The 16,836-nt window shown below is 49.0% G+C and overlaps 1 protein-coding gene across 2 annotated transcripts in view; it reads right to left on the bottom strand.

Annotated features, from left to right (window-relative positions):
* NOD2 (nucleotide binding oligomerization domain containing 2) overlaps positions 1-9,017 on the bottom strand; it is a 45,472-nt gene extending 36,455 nt beyond the window's left edge. Inside the window, exons 1-2 of one of the 2 annotated variants that reach the window (XM_019011413.4) lie at positions 8,916-9,017; positions 2,653-3,119 (exon numbers count right to left, since the gene is read on the bottom strand). In XM_019011413.4, coding sequence (XP_018866958.3) covers positions 2,653-3,111 — 459 coding nt within the window. In that variant the 5' untranslated portion in view covers positions 3,112-3,119; positions 8,916-9,017. Of the gene's footprint in view, positions 1-2,652; positions 3,120-5,289; positions 5,483-8,915 lie in introns of those variants that run through there. The other variant, XM_004057636.5, reaches the window with a different exon arrangement.
* Positions 9,018-16,836: the final 7,819 nt, after the last annotated feature.

Below are 16,836 nucleotides of genomic sequence, written 5' to 3'. Positions count from 1 at the left end.
ATTCCACAGCATTTTCTGTCCCTAACCTGCAATCAATGACAACTACTTCTTTATAGGAAATTAAAAGGCCATTTGGGAAGACATGTTGGTTGGATATACCACAAGCACCATCCAAATGAAATCAGTAAGGCCACTAAGGGAAGGCCACCAAATCACAGTCACAGAATGTCAGAGCTCAAAGGGAGCTCAGAGAGAGCTAGATTCTAAAGGCTTAAACCTCAGGCAGTGCAATCCTTTCAAAATCTCCTGCTCTCCTCAGATCTGTTGTCTCCCATTCCTGCTACCCACTCAGCTCAGTCCCAACCTTCAATGTTTGCTTTTGCTGTCTATTTAGCCCTTTCTTAAGATGAATTCTTAGCTCATTAAAATTCAGCCTTAGATGGGCGCAGTGGCTCATGCCTGTAATCCCAGCACTTTGGGAAGCCGAGGGAGGAGGATTACTTGAGCCCAGGAGTTTGAGACCTCAACATAGCAAGACCCTGTCTCTACAAAAAAAAAATTAGCCTGGTATGGTGGTGCTAGCCTGTGTCCCACCTACTTGGAAGGCTGAGGCGGGAGGATCACTTCAGCCCAGAAGTTCGAGACTTCAGTGATTTATGATCGTGCTACTGCACTCCAGCAGCCTGGGTGACACAGTGAGACCCCCATCTCAAATAAATAAATAAATAAATAAACAAATGCCTTCCTTCTTTCCTAATCTAGGCACCTAAGGTTGTAAATTTCCCCCTATGTCCTGCTTTAGCTGCATCCGATAGATTTTGATAAATAATATTCTCATTATTGTTTGGTTCTGAATATTTTCTGATTTCCATAATGATTTCTTCTTTGACCCATGAGTTACCCCATTTCTTTTCTTCACCAATCCATGTACTTCCTCTGTTCACATCCTGTCTTCTCTGGGCCCTAGGGATCTAGGCTACCTTCTCCAAACCCCTCAGACCATCTGTACCAGATCACATTGCTGAACTTTTAAAGATGACAAGACACAATCTTGTAACTTCTCAGATGGGCTGATTCAATTCCCCTAACAAATTATAAGAGAAACTAAGGTCAGTCCAATAACGAATATGTCTTCTGTATGTGCACCTAATCAGAGAGGACTGCACCACGTCTGCTCTGTAAATACCTAGCCATGTGAGCCAGCTTTAGTGCAGCCTTGAAGACAAATTCATTTATTTCATCAATCTCAGTCTAGGGTTATCCAGACTCATGTGAACAACACATACATTTTTGGAAAACAGACAAAAATAAAAACTAAAATGTTCCCCAACCCAGCCCATTTTAACACTGCAGTGTCATTCTAATTCAATCATTCATTCAGTTACTCACTTATTTCATCAACAAATATTTATGGAGTACCTACTGTGTGCAAAGCTCTATGAACACAACAAACTTTAAGCAAATATGTATGAAGCACCTAATAGATTCTGGCTGAATAAATGAATGATGGATGAATAAGTCAATGACCAGTGCTGGCCAATTGGTCCAGCACTGGCCCCCTCATTAACTACTGTGAGCTTATTCAAACTACTTTCCTTGGTCTCGACTTCCCGATTTATAAAGTGGAATGTTAGTGATTGTTCCATCTGCCTCTCAGGAGCCCTAAGAATCACTATTTGGAAGAAAACAAAAGAGTTTCAAAAATACTCAGTGGTCATTTCTCTGACCTTCTGGTCTCTGCTGAGTTATTACATTCTCAGGGGCAGTTATATACCAACTCTGAACATCTATGATCTAATGCAATTTCATGTCAGAAATCCTACATAAACATTTAAGCTATATTAGTTTATAATATGCTATGTTAATTATAAAATAAATTCAATATACTGCAGTGTTATGATCTGCTGTGCTGTTAATTTAAAACAGACAGAAATAAAAGTGTACAAGTACAGAATATCACTCATAACAGAAACAATAAATAGCAGCCAGTGGTAATAGACACTATCCTAAGCATTACTCAAATTAACTCACTGAATCCTCCCAAGAGCCTTATAGGATAGGCACCATTTGACTATTACCATTGTTTTATAGATGAGGAAACTGAAACAAGAGAGATTGAGGCTGGAGACGCTCCATAGGGAAGCCCGAGATCACACAGGGTTGACCTTGAGCCTGCACCATTCTGGGTCCAGAATCTGAGCTCCTGGCCACCACAAACTTCCTCTCAGCAGAAGTGTTCTGTTGGCCAGGCAAAGTGGCTCATGCCTGCAATCCCAACAGTTTGGGAGGCCAAGGCAGGAGGATTGCTTAAAGCCAGGAGCTGGAGACCAGCCTGGGCAACATAGCAACACCCCATCTCTAAAAGAAAAAAAAAAAATTAGCTGTTCATGGTGGTACAGCACCCGTAGTCCCAGCTACTCAGAGGCCAGAAGATCACTTGAGCGCAGGAATTCAAGGCTACAGTGAGCTATGATTGTGCCACTGCATTCTAGCCAGGGTAACAGAGTGAGACAAAGAAAAGAAAAGAAGAAAGAAAGAGTTGTATGTTTCCTGCCAAGAGTCAAGAGCAAATTTTACCTGCCTGGCTACCTTTTTAGGGGAAATCCCACGGACCAAGTTACCCCACAGGCTGACTTCATGAGGACAAATCAGTCTTGGTGACTAAGCACCCCTTTCCTGGGAACTCTGTGATGCACGCCAGGAGTGCCTCACCCTCTGGGACGGTGTGAAGATCGGCAACCTGATTTCATCACATTCATACTGGCTGACGAAACCCCGCTCCCATGCCAGGTCCAGCATGTTCTCCACATGGCTGTGGAGCCTCCTGACAATGGCTGGCCGGTGACTCTGCAGGTCTCGGGCTGGGTGGAGCGAGTGGGGGTCCCAGCAGCCATGCAGCTTGGGGGACTGGCTGTCGGCCTGGGCTTCTTGGGCAGCCGCGATGAGCTTCTGACAGGCCCAAGTACCCTTATTCCAGACGGTGTCCAGAAGGCGCCTGGCCAAGTGGGAGAGAGGCTGGCCCAGGAGGTGGAAGCCCTCGTAGTCCTCCCAGGAGAGGACCTCCCAGGACAGCAGCCAGTCCAGGACACTCTCGAAGCCTTCCAGGGACCCTGAGACCAGCAGCTCGACCAGCTGGCTCCTCTGTGCCTGAAAAGCCTCCTGCGAGCACATTTCACAACCTGGGGAGGAGAACAAGGTCAGTGCGGGACTTCTCCAGAAGCCAGATGCAGGGTGGTCAGGGAAGGCCAGGGCAAGTCAGCCCCAGCAGAACCCGAGTTGGCCATGGTTCTAGCCTCAGACATTACCCAATCCAAGCTCCCCACCATATAGATGTGAAAATTGAGACCCAGAGAAGGCAAGAAACACCTCAAGGTTCCACAGAGTTTGAAGCAACCAAGAATTAAATCAAGACCCCTAACTCCCATATCCATGCTTGGTCTCCGGCTTAAAACATTTAAAAAGGCTTGAGGTAACATTAGGAGCAAGAGATCTCCCAAGGTCACTTGAGATCAGGAGCGCTAGACCAGCCTGGCTAACACGGTGAAACCCTGTCTCTACTAAAAATACAAAAATTAGCCGGGCGTGGTGGCGAGCGCCTGTAATCCCAGCTACTCAGGAGGCTGAGACAGGAGAATCACTTGAACCCGGGAGGCAGAGGTTGCAGTGAGCCAAGATGGCGCCATCGCACTCCAGCCTGGGCAAAAGAGCAAGACCCTTTCTCAAAAAAAAAAAAAAAAAAGAGAGAGAGAGAGAGATCTTCCAAGCAATCAGGGAATTCATTCTCTTTGAAGCAGGGTGAGAGGGGCTCTTTCATGCTGTCTGGATTCAGGCTACAGCAGTTTCAGTAACGGCTAATATTAATTAAGCATAAACTACACACCAAGCGCCATTCTAAGTGCTCTCCTGCATGAATTCACTGAACCGTCCCAGCCACTCTGAAGTAGTGCCTATGATCTACCCATTCTACAGAGGAAGACACTGAGGCACCGAGAGGCTAAGTGATTTGTACGATGTGTCACAGCTAGACAGGCAGAGTCAGGATTTCAACACGAGCCACGTATGACTCTGGAATGCATGTCTCTAACTCTTACATTTGGGTTCCCCACGGGGGCCCCAAGCCCGTGCTGTGTGTTTTGCACACTGCTACTCCAAGGGGTAGACTCAGAATATTGTTCTAAAGGTCCTGTCCTAGGCGAAGTGAAAAATTACGGTGCAAACTAAGTTGTTTCCAAGCGTTCTGGTGCCTTGTCCCCCATCAACACTTCCCACACACACTTGCCCTAGGGCTCTCACCTCCCTCCCACGCCCTCGAAACCACCGTGCACAGACTGCTGCCACTGCTATCATCAGTGACCTGCTGTGGGTTCTGGGAATTTGAGGGCAAGTGACCCTCCAGGAGCTTCAAGCCCTGGGAGGGTCCCTGAGCAGCCAAGAAAATCTCTCAGCATGGTCAGTTCTGCGATTGTCATGGGGTCCGTGGACAAGGGTTGCTGCAGTGCCCCGAAGAAACGAAAGTGAAAGGGTGTAGGCATGGACAACAAAGAGGGCCGTCAGCTTCTTTTTATAAATCAGGGACATTCCCAGACACTCAAGGGAGCAGATGCCAAGTGGCCTGGGGATTTTACCTCTTTCCTGATGGTTGTTTATGTGTCTCTCTCCCTGCCTGGGCCACGTGGAAGCCTGGGTCTTACTCGTCCTGGCATCCCTGAGCCTGGTACAGCATTGTCCCCCACAAAGACACTGTGGGAATGTTCATGAATCAAATATCCCCTGGGCTGGGGGTGGGGGGAACACTCTGTATCCGTCCTCATACGGTAGCCAAGGTAAGCAAAAGGAGAAAGCTCCAATCTCTCAGAACGCTGCTGGGGCACAGGGGGCCCTGTGCTGGTCAGATGGGGAAACTGAGGCAATGAGGTTACTTGTGTGTCTGGCTGCTTGGGAGAGAGGGTGTACCCCCCTGCAGAGGCCACTGGAAGCCAGGATCTAAGGTAGTTCTCTCAGGCCAAGGAGTTCTCCTCCTTGTGCCCACATCTAAGCAGAGGAGCCAAGAGGGTGGGGTGGCCGAGGACAGGGGAAGAGAGGACAAAAAAGGGGTAGAATAAGCTCTGGGCTTGGCCCTGGAGTGGTTCTCAGCTGTGGAAACACCAGCCAAGGATGCGACAGCGGCCCCCACCATTGCCCCTGCCCAGGTCCTGGAGAAAAAAACCGCCCACCCATTCTCCCCAGAAAACAGCCCAGAAACAGAGTCAGCACTCCCCATCTGACCCCAGGCCTGGGAGCATGTGCGCGGCCAGGGATGAAAGAAGGCTGAGAATCAAGCTGAGACAGGACAATGCCTGCTCCTCTTACCCAGAGAATGTCCGAGGAGGACACTTGCTCTTTCCTCCTCATCGTGAGAGACTGAACCACCCTCTTCCCCCATCAAAGCCCATTAGGCTGGGGGAGCAGGCATGGCATCTGTGGGTGGGCCTTGTGCAGAATGCCAAAAGCCCAGTGGCACAGGACTGGTGAGCCTGGATCTGTCTACCAACCCCACCTTCAAGGGAAATTCCCAGAGGAAAAGCCGGAGGCCAGAGTTGGCCAACCAGCCTTCCAGAACTAGGTAATTCCAGGCAATTCTGGCACAAAGCCTTGTGCATCCTGGAGACCATGACCCTCACTGAAAAACCCCACTGGGGACATGAGACACATTCACGAGGGGACAGGCCACAAGTAAGTAGGGGCCCCTCCCTTGCACACCAAGCCTAGGGCAGCCTGGCCTACGTGTGAGCCATACACACCCCGGCTAGTGACGTTGGGCTTCTGTGGACACCAGGAAGGGGAGGCCCGCCCAAGCCACGTGACTCGGAGCTCTGTCCTCCCAGCAGCTGCATCACCACACCTCTGCCCTGGCCTTCTTCCAGAAACCTCAGAGCAGAGAGAATCCTGAGGGCCAATTCAGCCAGCCCCTGTCTCTGAGCAGGCATTGTCCTGTCTCATCTTAAACATCTGGGGAGGAGAACCGGGCCTTAGTGCTGTTCTCACTAACCAGCTCAGGAAGCTCACCAGCTTGGGAAGTTAATCATTATGTCTAGCTTCAGTTTCGCTTCAGTTTCTCCTGCTTCACTTTAAATTGGGAAAGAGAGAGAAAAAATATTCACTCATTATCTGTTTCCTAAAATTGTCCTTAACATCCTTCCTCTTACTCCTTTATTACCTGGTCGGGCTTCCCCTCTTCAGGCAAAATCTGTCAGTCTATCTGCATTGCCTTTTGATCTCTACTTCAGTTACTACAACTTCAAAGACACCATTGTCCTCCCCAAGGTGAGGCCCATGTAGAGAAAGGATCACTTCCTTGCTGAAAGAGAGGGTCAAGTGGCGACCCACGTGGGCCCTCCCTGAAACCCAGGCCCAGGCCTGAGCCTGGACACCTCCTTCCTTCCTGAGACCACAGCCAGCCCGGTTTCTCTGGGGCCAAGAGCAAATGCTTTGCTTAAGTGCTGAAATCTCAGCCCACTGACCCCTTGCAGACAGGAGAGGAGGGGAAGCCCAGGGAAGCTCAACTTCCCAAGTGTCCTGAGTCTCTGCTGGGGCCAAGCCCCCCACCCTCCCCCAGCCATCCTGCATTCTCCCTCCCCAACACTGTTCTCTCCCTAAGAGATCGAATCCCCCCACCAGTGCACAATGCACTCTAATTCTCCATTGTAAAAGTAAAGCACTCTCTTGACACCCCCCTTCTTCATTTGGCTCCAATCCCATTTATCTGCTCCCTTTACAGCAGGCCCCCTTGTCTGTTGCCTGTACTGCTGTCCCCAAGTCCTCCCATCCCCTCCCATTCCCTCAAGTTCCCCATCCAGCTCCAGTGAAACTGTCACCAGTGACCTCCCATTGCTCAATCCTCAGCCCTCAGCCTGCTTGCTCTGCCAGGGGCATTGGTCATATTTGTTCCCTCCTTCCTCTTTGGGGCATTTTCTTCATTTCCTCCAGGACACCCTGACTCTGATTTTCACTCTTTCTGTCTTCTTGGCTGGTTCCTAACACTGGGGGCCCCAGCACTCAATGGTTGGACCCCTTCTCTTCTCCATATCACTCCATCCCTAGATGAACCCACCTGCTCTTGTGGCTTTAAATACCAGCTATATGGTGACGATGCCCAAAGTTTTATTTTCAACTCCAACCTCCGCCCTTAACTTTTCCCAACTGCTTACTCATCATTGATGCCTAATGGGCAGCTCAAACTCCACAAGCACAAAACCAAACTCTTGATCTCCCTGCTAAGCAACTCCCATTTCAGTTCATGGCAGCTTCAAACCTCCAGAAGCTCGAGCCAAACACTCAGAATCATCTTTGACTCTACCTTTCTCTTGCACCCCAAATCCTATCGACACGGCCTTTGAAATATATCCCAAATCTGAATGTCTGGGTTTCTTTTTTTTTAACCACCTCTGGGCCATGGGCAAGACACCATGGTCTCTCCCGAGAATGACAGCAATGATCCTCTCACCGGGCTCTCCTTCTGCCCTTACCCCACCCCCCATGATCCATTCTCCACCCCACAGCTAGATGGGCCTGCCAGACCCTGCTCCCATCACGCTCAGAGTGAAAACCAAAGCCTCCCAGCCCCCCAGATACTCACGTGGCTCACCCCTCAATTCCTTATGACTTTGCCCAGCTATCGTGGTCTTGGGGAAGCCTTCCCTGGTTGTGCTATATACAATGCAATACCCAGCCCCAGCACCCCATCCTGCTTCCCAGCTTTGTTTTACTCGTAGTACTTCCCGCCACCTGCTATGCCATGTATTTACTTATTTCATTGCTGTCCATTCCTTTCTAGAATGTGCACTCCATGAGGGCAGGGGGTTTTGCCTGATTTTCCTATTGCTCTGTCTCGTGTCTCATCCAGTGCATGAATGATGACTGCTGGAAACAATGAAAGAATTGACGTGCTCTGCATGGCTCCGGGAGACAGACATGGAACCAAGGTGTAGAATCTGTAAGCCACAGATTTTAGCTAAAGGAAACAAGAGCTGCAAGGCACTAAAAAGCCACCTCATCAGTAATAAGCTCCCCACCACTAGGCATGTGTCACAGAGGGGCTCTGCACTGGGTAGGAGGGAAGTGGGCTGGATGAGGATGCTTCCAGCCTCAGATCCCAGGGTGCAGCGAGGCAAAGGGGCCTTGAGCAGCCAACAAACTCAGGGGCCCCAGCAGCCCCATGGCTGAGTGATCGGGACAGGCAAGTACAGGTGGTGGGGATGTCACTCTGGTCTTTTTCACTAAGGGGTCAGGGGAGGGTGACAGGGCAGGTGTTTCCCCTCTGTAGAACAAGGACCCTGGAGGAGGCTAGGTCACAGCCCATGGGGAAACCAAGGCCATGGCAGGAGAGGCTCAGAAAGAGCAAACTCAGAAGCAGGGGTCCAGCCCCCAGCCCTCATGCAGCTTCAGGAGGTCCTCCCCAGGGGGATTGGGGTGGAGGGCTTTTCAGTTTGTTGGAATGAAAGCGGGACCAGATGGCTGCTCCATCAACCTGAGAAGCAGAGGAGAGCAAACAGCTGGGGGATGTGGCCTCGCAGGTCCTGGTGTGGGCTGTCTGGGAAGGGATGGATTTGAACTTAGATCTCACACCCAACAAGGGAGAAGGAGGAGGCAGGAGATTCCCTTAAGAGGTACAGAGAGCAGCAGTAGGATCCTCCAGGCAGACTCTCTCACTTATACCCACCCACTCACTGGCATGGTGAAGCTGGGGAAACTGAGTCCCACAGAGAGGAAGGAAATCAAAAGAGTGGCCCAGGGGCCTCCCCAACCTCGAGATGCCCCCTTTCCGTCTCACTTCCCATCTACATTCTGGGACTCCCCCAGGAGAAACCGAGGCAACCCTTGCCCAAGCCCTGCAGCCAGGACGGCTCAGAAGCCAAGTGTTCAAGTCCCGGGGGTGGGACCCTCGGCGCCCACAGTCTCCCCCCAGGCCACCCCCAGGCGCTGGGCACAGCACTCACCGCGAGCCGCCTGCGCGCCGACTCCAAGGCCCACTCCGGGCCACGACTCCCGGCTCCGGCTCCGGCTCCGGCTCCGGCTCCGGCTCGGGCTGCGGCTCCGGGCGCGCGGGCGCTCGGCTCCGCCCCCGCCCGGACCCCGCCCCTGCTCTGCCGGGACCGCAGCACCCGCTCCTGTCCGGTGGCCCCGCAGCCCCGCAGCCCCGCAGCGCCGGCTCCAGGGCTAGCCAGGCTTACCTGGGACAGGGCAGGACCGGGGCTTCCTGCGGGGCTGGACGGCCCTGGCTGTGTGCCCTAGCCAGTGTGCCTCTCTTTCTGGGCCACGTTTCAACCAGGAGGGAACCGGGGAGTCCTCGGAACAGCCCGCTTCCCAACACATACACATACACACACACACACACCGCACACCACACACACCGCTTCCCAGCACACACGCGCACACACACACCACACACACACCGCTTCGCAACACACACACACGCCCTGCTTCCCCCCACACACAAACATGCTTCCCAATACACACACACAGCCCTCGCTTCCCCCAATACATACACCCTGCTTCCCAACACTCACATACACACATACACACAGACACACTTCCCAACACACACACACACCCTGCTTCCCCCCCACACACAAACATGCTTCCCAATACACACACACAGCCCTCGCTTCCCCCAACACACATACCTTGCTTCCCAACACTCACACCTTGCTTCCCAACACTCACATACACACACACACACACACACCCTGCTTCCCCCCCCAACAAGCATGCTTCCCGATACACATACACCCCCCACTTCCAACACACACACCCTGCTTCCCAACACACATACACACACACACCACTTCCCAACACACACACACCCTGCTTTCCCAACACACACACCCCCCACACACCACTTCCCAACACAAACACACACTACACACCCTGCTTTCCCAACACACACACACCCCACACACACTGCTTCCCAACACACACCCCACACACACACCACTTCCCAACACACACACACCACACCCCACACACCCCACTTCCCAACACACACACCGCTTCCCAACACACACAAACATGCTTCCCAATATACACACACCCCACTTCCCAACACACACACGCCTCACTTCCCAACACACACACGCCTCACTTCCCAACACACACACACGCACACACAGCCAAAACTAGGAAAACTTTTCCAGAGTGTGACAGGTTACATGTTAGGTAAGAGTGGACTGGTCATTTAAGGTTCTTTTTTTTCATTTTCCTTTCCATTTTTCCGTTTATGTTGAATGGAGTTTATTTCTCAGTTTAGTACTTATATAGGGTTTGAGTACCTTTCTAGCACTGCCTAGATTACTTGGCTCTGAAACTATCTAATTAGCTTTAATAGCATTGTTTTTGTTTCCATTAAATATATTTTATTTTACATTCTTCTGTTCTCTGGAGCAAATGACACCGGTTTTCCATTTAACGTGTTAATGTAAATGTTCCTTTTGAAACTCATATTTGGTTGTTTTAAAAAATGTGAAGTCAATTTTTAAAAATAACGAAAATAACTGGCATCTAGAAAGTGCTTACCAAGTGCTAGTCTTTACATACAGTAACTCAGTTACTTCCACCTCTAGGGTATTGACTATTATTGCCTCTAACTTATAGATGCAGAAACTGAGGTACAAATTTGAACTTGGATCTCACGCCCACCAAGGGAGAAGGAGGAGGCAGGAGATTCCCCTAAGAGGTGCAGAGAGCAGCAGTAGGATCCTCCAGGCAGACTCGCTCACTTACACCCACCCACTCACTGGCATGGTGAAGATGGGGAAACTGAGTCCCACAGAGAGGAAGGTACTCAAAAAACAGTGGCCCCCTCTGAGACCTGAAGCCCGGGCTCCTCAGGACTTCTCACTCCTGCCAGGGGCCTCCCCAGCCTCGAGATGCCCCCTTTCCTCTGGCACCAGAGATGGGGATTTGCCCCAGGCCTCTGGCACAAATGAATGCTCTAACCACTACCCCATACCGCTTTCAAGTAAATACCTGTACAGGTGGTGCACAGTCAGCCAAGGTTGGAAAATGCTGCATTAGAAGGACTGAATCTACCCTAGAAAACTCATTCTGGGCAGTGCACAGAACCATCTACAAGGATGTTCACCACCATCTTGCCTATAGCAGTGAGAAGCTAGAAACCTCCCTAATGCCCAGTAACAGAAAATTAATTAAGAAAACTGACAGAACATCTGAACCTAGAACACTTAACCCGACCCATCTTCTCTCAACCCCACTATCCAATCTGGGAGCAAATTTTTCAGCTTGGCCTTCAAATATTTCCAAGATGCAGCCCATTTTTGCCATATGCACCATTACCACCTGGGTCCACATCTCCATCATCTCTCACCTAGGTGATAGCAGGAGTTCGTGGCCATTCTCCACGCCTCCATCTACAGCCCTTCTTCAATCCAGCAGCCAGAGTGAGTCTGTTGGTTTTGTTGTTGTTGTCGTTGTTGCTGTTTTAAGTCAAATTATATCACTCCTCTGCTGAAACTCTTCTGTTGATGGCTCCCATCCCAAAGTAAAAGCCAAGGTCCTTACAATTGCTGTTTGGCCCCTGGCACCCTCTCTGCCCACCTCTTACACTCTCACCTTACTCATTCTGCTCCAGCCACACTGGCCACCTGGCTGTTCCTCAAATATGCCAAACCTGCAGTTACACTCAGGCCTTTGCCTTTGCTGTGCCTGGAATGCTCTTTCTTTAGAAATCTACATGGCTCCCTCCTTCCTCTCCTTTGGGTCTTTGCTTCCATATGACTTTCTCAGCAAGGCCTTCCCTAACTATTCAGTGTACAGCTGCAACACCCTCCAATCCCTTCTCCTGCTTTATTTTGTATTTTTCTCCGTAGTGCTTATCTGCACACAACACATTTTGTATTCTACTTATTTATTGTCTTTGTTGTTGGTCTCTCACCCAAGACAGCATGAGCTCCAAGGGAACAGGGAATTTTTGCCTTGTTCCTTGCCTTCTCCCAAGGCCTAGAACAGGACCTGGCATGCAATAAATCTTTGTTGAGTGAATATACTAAAAATAATGCTGTGGTTCTAATAACCAATGAAAATAAATGAATCACTGTACCCCCACAAGAACTGCAGCCTCACAGACATAATGTTGGGTGAAACAGGCTGAGTGCAAAAGCATGCATACGGAATGGTATCCTTTCTATAAAGTTCAAAAGCAGGCAAAACTGCATTACAGGTAGGAGCCAAGATAGAGGCTACCACTGGGGAGAAAGTTGGAGGTAGTGACTAGGGGAGGAGTGAAGGGGACTTCTGGGGTGCCAGTAATCTCCTATTTTTACTCTGAATAGTGGTTGCATTGATGCAAATACATTGTGAAACTGACCAAGTTAAACACATGATATTTACATTTTCCTTTATGCTTGTCATATTTCAATAGATATTTATTTTTTAAAGATGCTATAAGTATGTTTATCAGATAGAAAGCTGCCTAGAATATATAAGGCTAAATTTAGAAAGTAGACTGTTTTTTGAACGAGGATGCCAAGATAATTCAGGGGGAAAAAAGTGGTCTTTTTAACAAATGGTGCTGGGAAAACTAGATGTCCACATGCAAAAGAACTGAATTTGGATTCCTCCTTCAGGCCTTTTACAAAAATTAACCCAAAATGGATCAAAGTCCCAAATGCAAGATTTAAAATATAAAAATCTTAGAAGAAAACATAGGTGAAAATCTTTGTGACCTTGGATGAAGCAATGATTTCTCAGATTTGACACCTAAAGCACAAACAACCAAAGAAAAAAATAGATAAATTGGACTTTATCAAAATTCCAAGCTTTTGTGCTTTGAAAGACATGATCAAGAAAGTAAAAAGACAACCAACGGAATGGAAGAAAATAGTCATGACTCATATCCAGAATATATAAAGGACTCCTGAAACTCAATAACAAACAACTTTTCAAATGAGCAAAGGATTTGAAAATGTTCAGAGAACGTATGTAAGTAGCCAACAAGCACATGAAAAGACGCTCAACATCATTAATTGTTAGGGAAATGTGAATCAAAGCCACCATAAGATACCACTTTACACTCACAAAGGTGCCCTTAGTCCAGAGGACAGAAAACAAGTGCTGGAAATAATGTGGAGAAGCTGGAAGCCTCATACATTGGTGGTTAGAGCGTAAAGTGGTGAAGCCACTGTGGAAAATAGTTTGTGGGTTCTTCATAAAGTTAAACATGGAGTTACCATATGATCCAGCAATTCTACTCCTAGGTATACTCAACAGAATTGAAGCATATATGCACACAAATGCTTGTACACAAATGTTCATAGCAACATTATTCATAAGAGGAAAAAGTGGAAGCAACCTAAATGTCCCTCAGCTGATGAATGGATAAAGAAAATGTGATCTACCTGTGCAATGGAATATTATTCAGCTGTGAAAAAAACAAAGTACTGATAAATGCTACAACATAAATGAACCTTGACAACATTATGCTAAGTGAAAGAAGCCAGTCACAAAATGACATCTATTGTATAAGTCCGTTTACATGCAATGTCCGGAATAGGCAAACCCATGAAGACAGAAAGTAGATTTGTGGTTGCCAGGAACTGGGAGGAGGGAGGAATGAGGAGTGACTGCTAGTGGGCGTGAGGTTTGGTTTTTGTTTTGTTTTGTTTTTTGTTTTTTTTTTTGGCATGATGAAAATATTCCGGAATTGGATCATGGTGATGGTTACACAACCTTGTGAATGGACTAAAAACCAGTGAATTACACACCTTAAAAGGGTGAGTTTTATGGTATGTGAATTATATCTCAATGAAAAACAGTTGGGCTGCCAAATGCTTTGTGTAGAAAGAATATAAGGCTAAATTTAAAAAGTAGGTTGTTTTTTAACAAGGATGCCAAGATAATTCAAAGGGGAAAAATGATCTCTTTAACACATGGTGCTGGGAAAACTAGATATCCACGTGCAAAAGAAATGAATTTGGACTACTACCTCATACTTTATACAAAAATTCTGTAATAGATATGTGTGAATATATGCATTGAAACATCTAAAAGACAAGTTAGGATCGGATTTTAACTGGACTTTTAAAATTCTTCTGTGTTAACCTGTATTTCCTAATAAGCATAATTTACTTGTTTAATAATAATTTTGTAAAACTTTCCAATGAGTTAAGGGATATTGGTTAAAAACTCCCTGTGTGCAGGGCCCTCTGCCGAGACAGGCAATTGGGATGCCCTGGAGACATTTCTGTCCTTGAGTGCTCTGACATGGGCACCGGCCAGGAAGTGCTCAGAAGAGGCGGAGGGAAAATGCTTCCAGAATCCCCCGGGCCTCAGAGGAGAGAAATCCTTGGGTTGTGTCATTCAAAATTCTTCCAGGCCGGGAAGCTGCCTGTGCCTGAGCACTTCCCCCAGGAGCGAGGACTGCCCCCATCAGCAGGCCTGGATAGTAGGAGCTCAGCCCAGGACCGGCGACGGCTGCTGCTGCTGACAGTGGTGGTAACCCGGCCTCATAGTGGGCTGCAGTCTCCACGCTGGTGGTCCTCTGCTCCAAGCAGCCCGCCCACTCACCAAAGTCCAAACACTTCCACAAGCTGGCCCAAATGGATGAAGACAGGAATGGCTTTCCCTCCCCACATCTCTGCACCCCTAGCTTCACCAACTTCCCGCAGCTCTCAGTACTCCCACCTGTGAGCTTCTGCTCACTCTGTGCCCCAGGCAGAGGCAACAGGTGGCAACTGCAAGGACTCTGGCCCCAGCGAACTTGGATTTGAATTCCAGCCCTGCTCCTTAGCGGCTGTATGCTCTTGGCCAGTCATTTCATTTCTCTTGACCTCAGTCTCCCTCACAGTTAAGTGAGGATGACAGTCCACTTAGATCTTGTCATGAGGGATGCATACACTAGGACTTGGTGCCTGGTAAACAGTGAGCACACCACAGTGTGAATATGTTATTGAACACTTGCCATATGCCACGCCCTGTACTCTCACAACACCTCTATGGAATAGGTTCCATTCCTCATCCCCATCTCTGAGAGGAAGAAACGGAGGTTTCAAGAGGATCATGAATTTCCTAAGATGACCCAGCTATGGAATGGTGGGACTATGAGTCAAGTCCATGTCCTTCTCTACCCGCTTTTATCTGGACCTTCCATGCCCACCTCCTGCAAGGAAGCTCTCCAGACCCCACAGTCCCTGTGGGCTCTCCCAGTCCTCTCAGCTGCAAAGATCAGCCCGCCTGTTCTCCTGTTGGCCATCAGCCGAGACGGTCCAACACTGTTGGCCCAAGTTCCATGTGTCCGTCCTGTGTATCACCAGTCTCTGAGGGTTCAAGGTATCCCTTCCTTGTCCCTTCCTTGTTGCTGGACCTCAGCCTCTGGCCCAGTGCTTGGCCAAGTCTGTTTTCAGAGTGACTTTTTTTTTTTTTTCGAGGTGGAGTCTCACTCTGTTGCCTAGGCTGGAGTGCAGTGGCGCCATCTCAGCTCACTGCAACCTCCGCCCCCTGGGCTCAAGCGATTGTCCTGTCTCAGCCTCCCAAGTAGCTGGGACTACAGGCATATGCCATCATGCCCAGCTAATTTTTGTATTTTTAGTAGAGACGAGGTTTCAGCATGTTGGCCAGGTTGGTCTCAAACCCTTGACCTCAGGTGATCTGCCTGCCTCAGCCTCCCAGGCTAGGATTACAGGCGTAAGCCACTGCGCCCTATCCATGGGTGACTTACTGACAGAGGGACAATGCTTGAAAGAAGGACACATTGGAGCAGGCAGCTCTCCACAGAGCAGCCTCCAGCCTGGGAACCTGACGTGCCTGCATCTCTTGGGCAGCCTCTGAGGTTGCCCCATTCCTACCTCAAGACCAGACCCAGCATTTTGTCACTTCCCCACCTCAGGTCCTAACCCAATTCCAAGCTCATCAGTACATTGGGCAGGAAGATCAGACACCTGAAAACACAATCCAGCTCCCCTGCCTAAGCCTCCTCCTGAGACCCCGTGCTGTGCCTCCTCTCTCTCCTTCCCTTCCGCCATATTGTTTCTAGAATCACCCCTCTGTTCTCAAACCCTGCCATTCTAGCCCCAAGCTTACAAACCCCACTTCAGCAAAATAAAATGTTCCATTGGCTGAGGGTGTTGTCTTTGAAAATCAGTTTCTCACTCCTCCATTATTAATTAACTCACAGAAGACCACATCATTCTTCTTTTCCAATGTGTGGACACAAGTGCCAGCTTCATCTGCATGGTCAGAAGTGCCGGGTTGGAACAGAAGAGCCAGGGCTGGATTTTTAGCATTACTGCTGCCTCTTTTTTTTTTTTTTTTTTTTTTGAGGTAGAGTCTCACTCTGTCGCCCAGGCTGGAGTGCAGTGGTATGATCTCAGCTTACTGCAACCTCTACCTCCTGGGTTCAAGCAATTCTCCTGTCTCAGCCTCCTGAGCAGCTGGGACTACAGGCATGCACCACCATGCCCAGCTAATTTTTGCATTTTTAGTAGAGACCGGGTTTCACCATGTTGGCCAGGATGGTCTCGATCACCTGACCTCGTGATCCGCCACCGTGCCCGGCCCACTGCTGCCCTTTTTTAGGTCCTCTGTGCAAGGCACATACCTTAAATGATTTACAATGGCCCTGATGGCCCTTAACCCCACCCAAACTGCTCATCAGCACCTTTGCCCAAACGGATGTCCCAAGAATGGGAGGTGTATGTTCTCCTGATCAGAAAAATTGGATTTTCCCTAATCTTAGCCATGAATCTTTACACAATCAGCAGTTCTGACAGTCCTGAGGTTGACAAAGACCAGGAAGTTCAGTAATGGTGACTGAAGCTCCCGCGGCCTGCAGTGTAGAAATAAATGGGCCTGTACCCAGCCCCACCCTGCCATGTCTCAATATAACCATAGCGGTGCCCCACAGTG

Source organism: Gorilla gorilla, chromosome 18 (genome assembly GCF_029281585.2).
Source record: "Gorilla gorilla gorilla isolate KB3781 chromosome 18, NHGRI_mGorGor1-v2.1_pri, whole genome shotgun sequence".
Taxonomy (NCBI): domain Eukaryota; kingdom Metazoa; phylum Chordata; class Mammalia; order Primates; family Hominidae; genus Gorilla; species Gorilla gorilla.
Note: the sequence above shows the minus strand (reverse complement) of the source record. Positions and strands in the feature narration are given on the sequence as shown.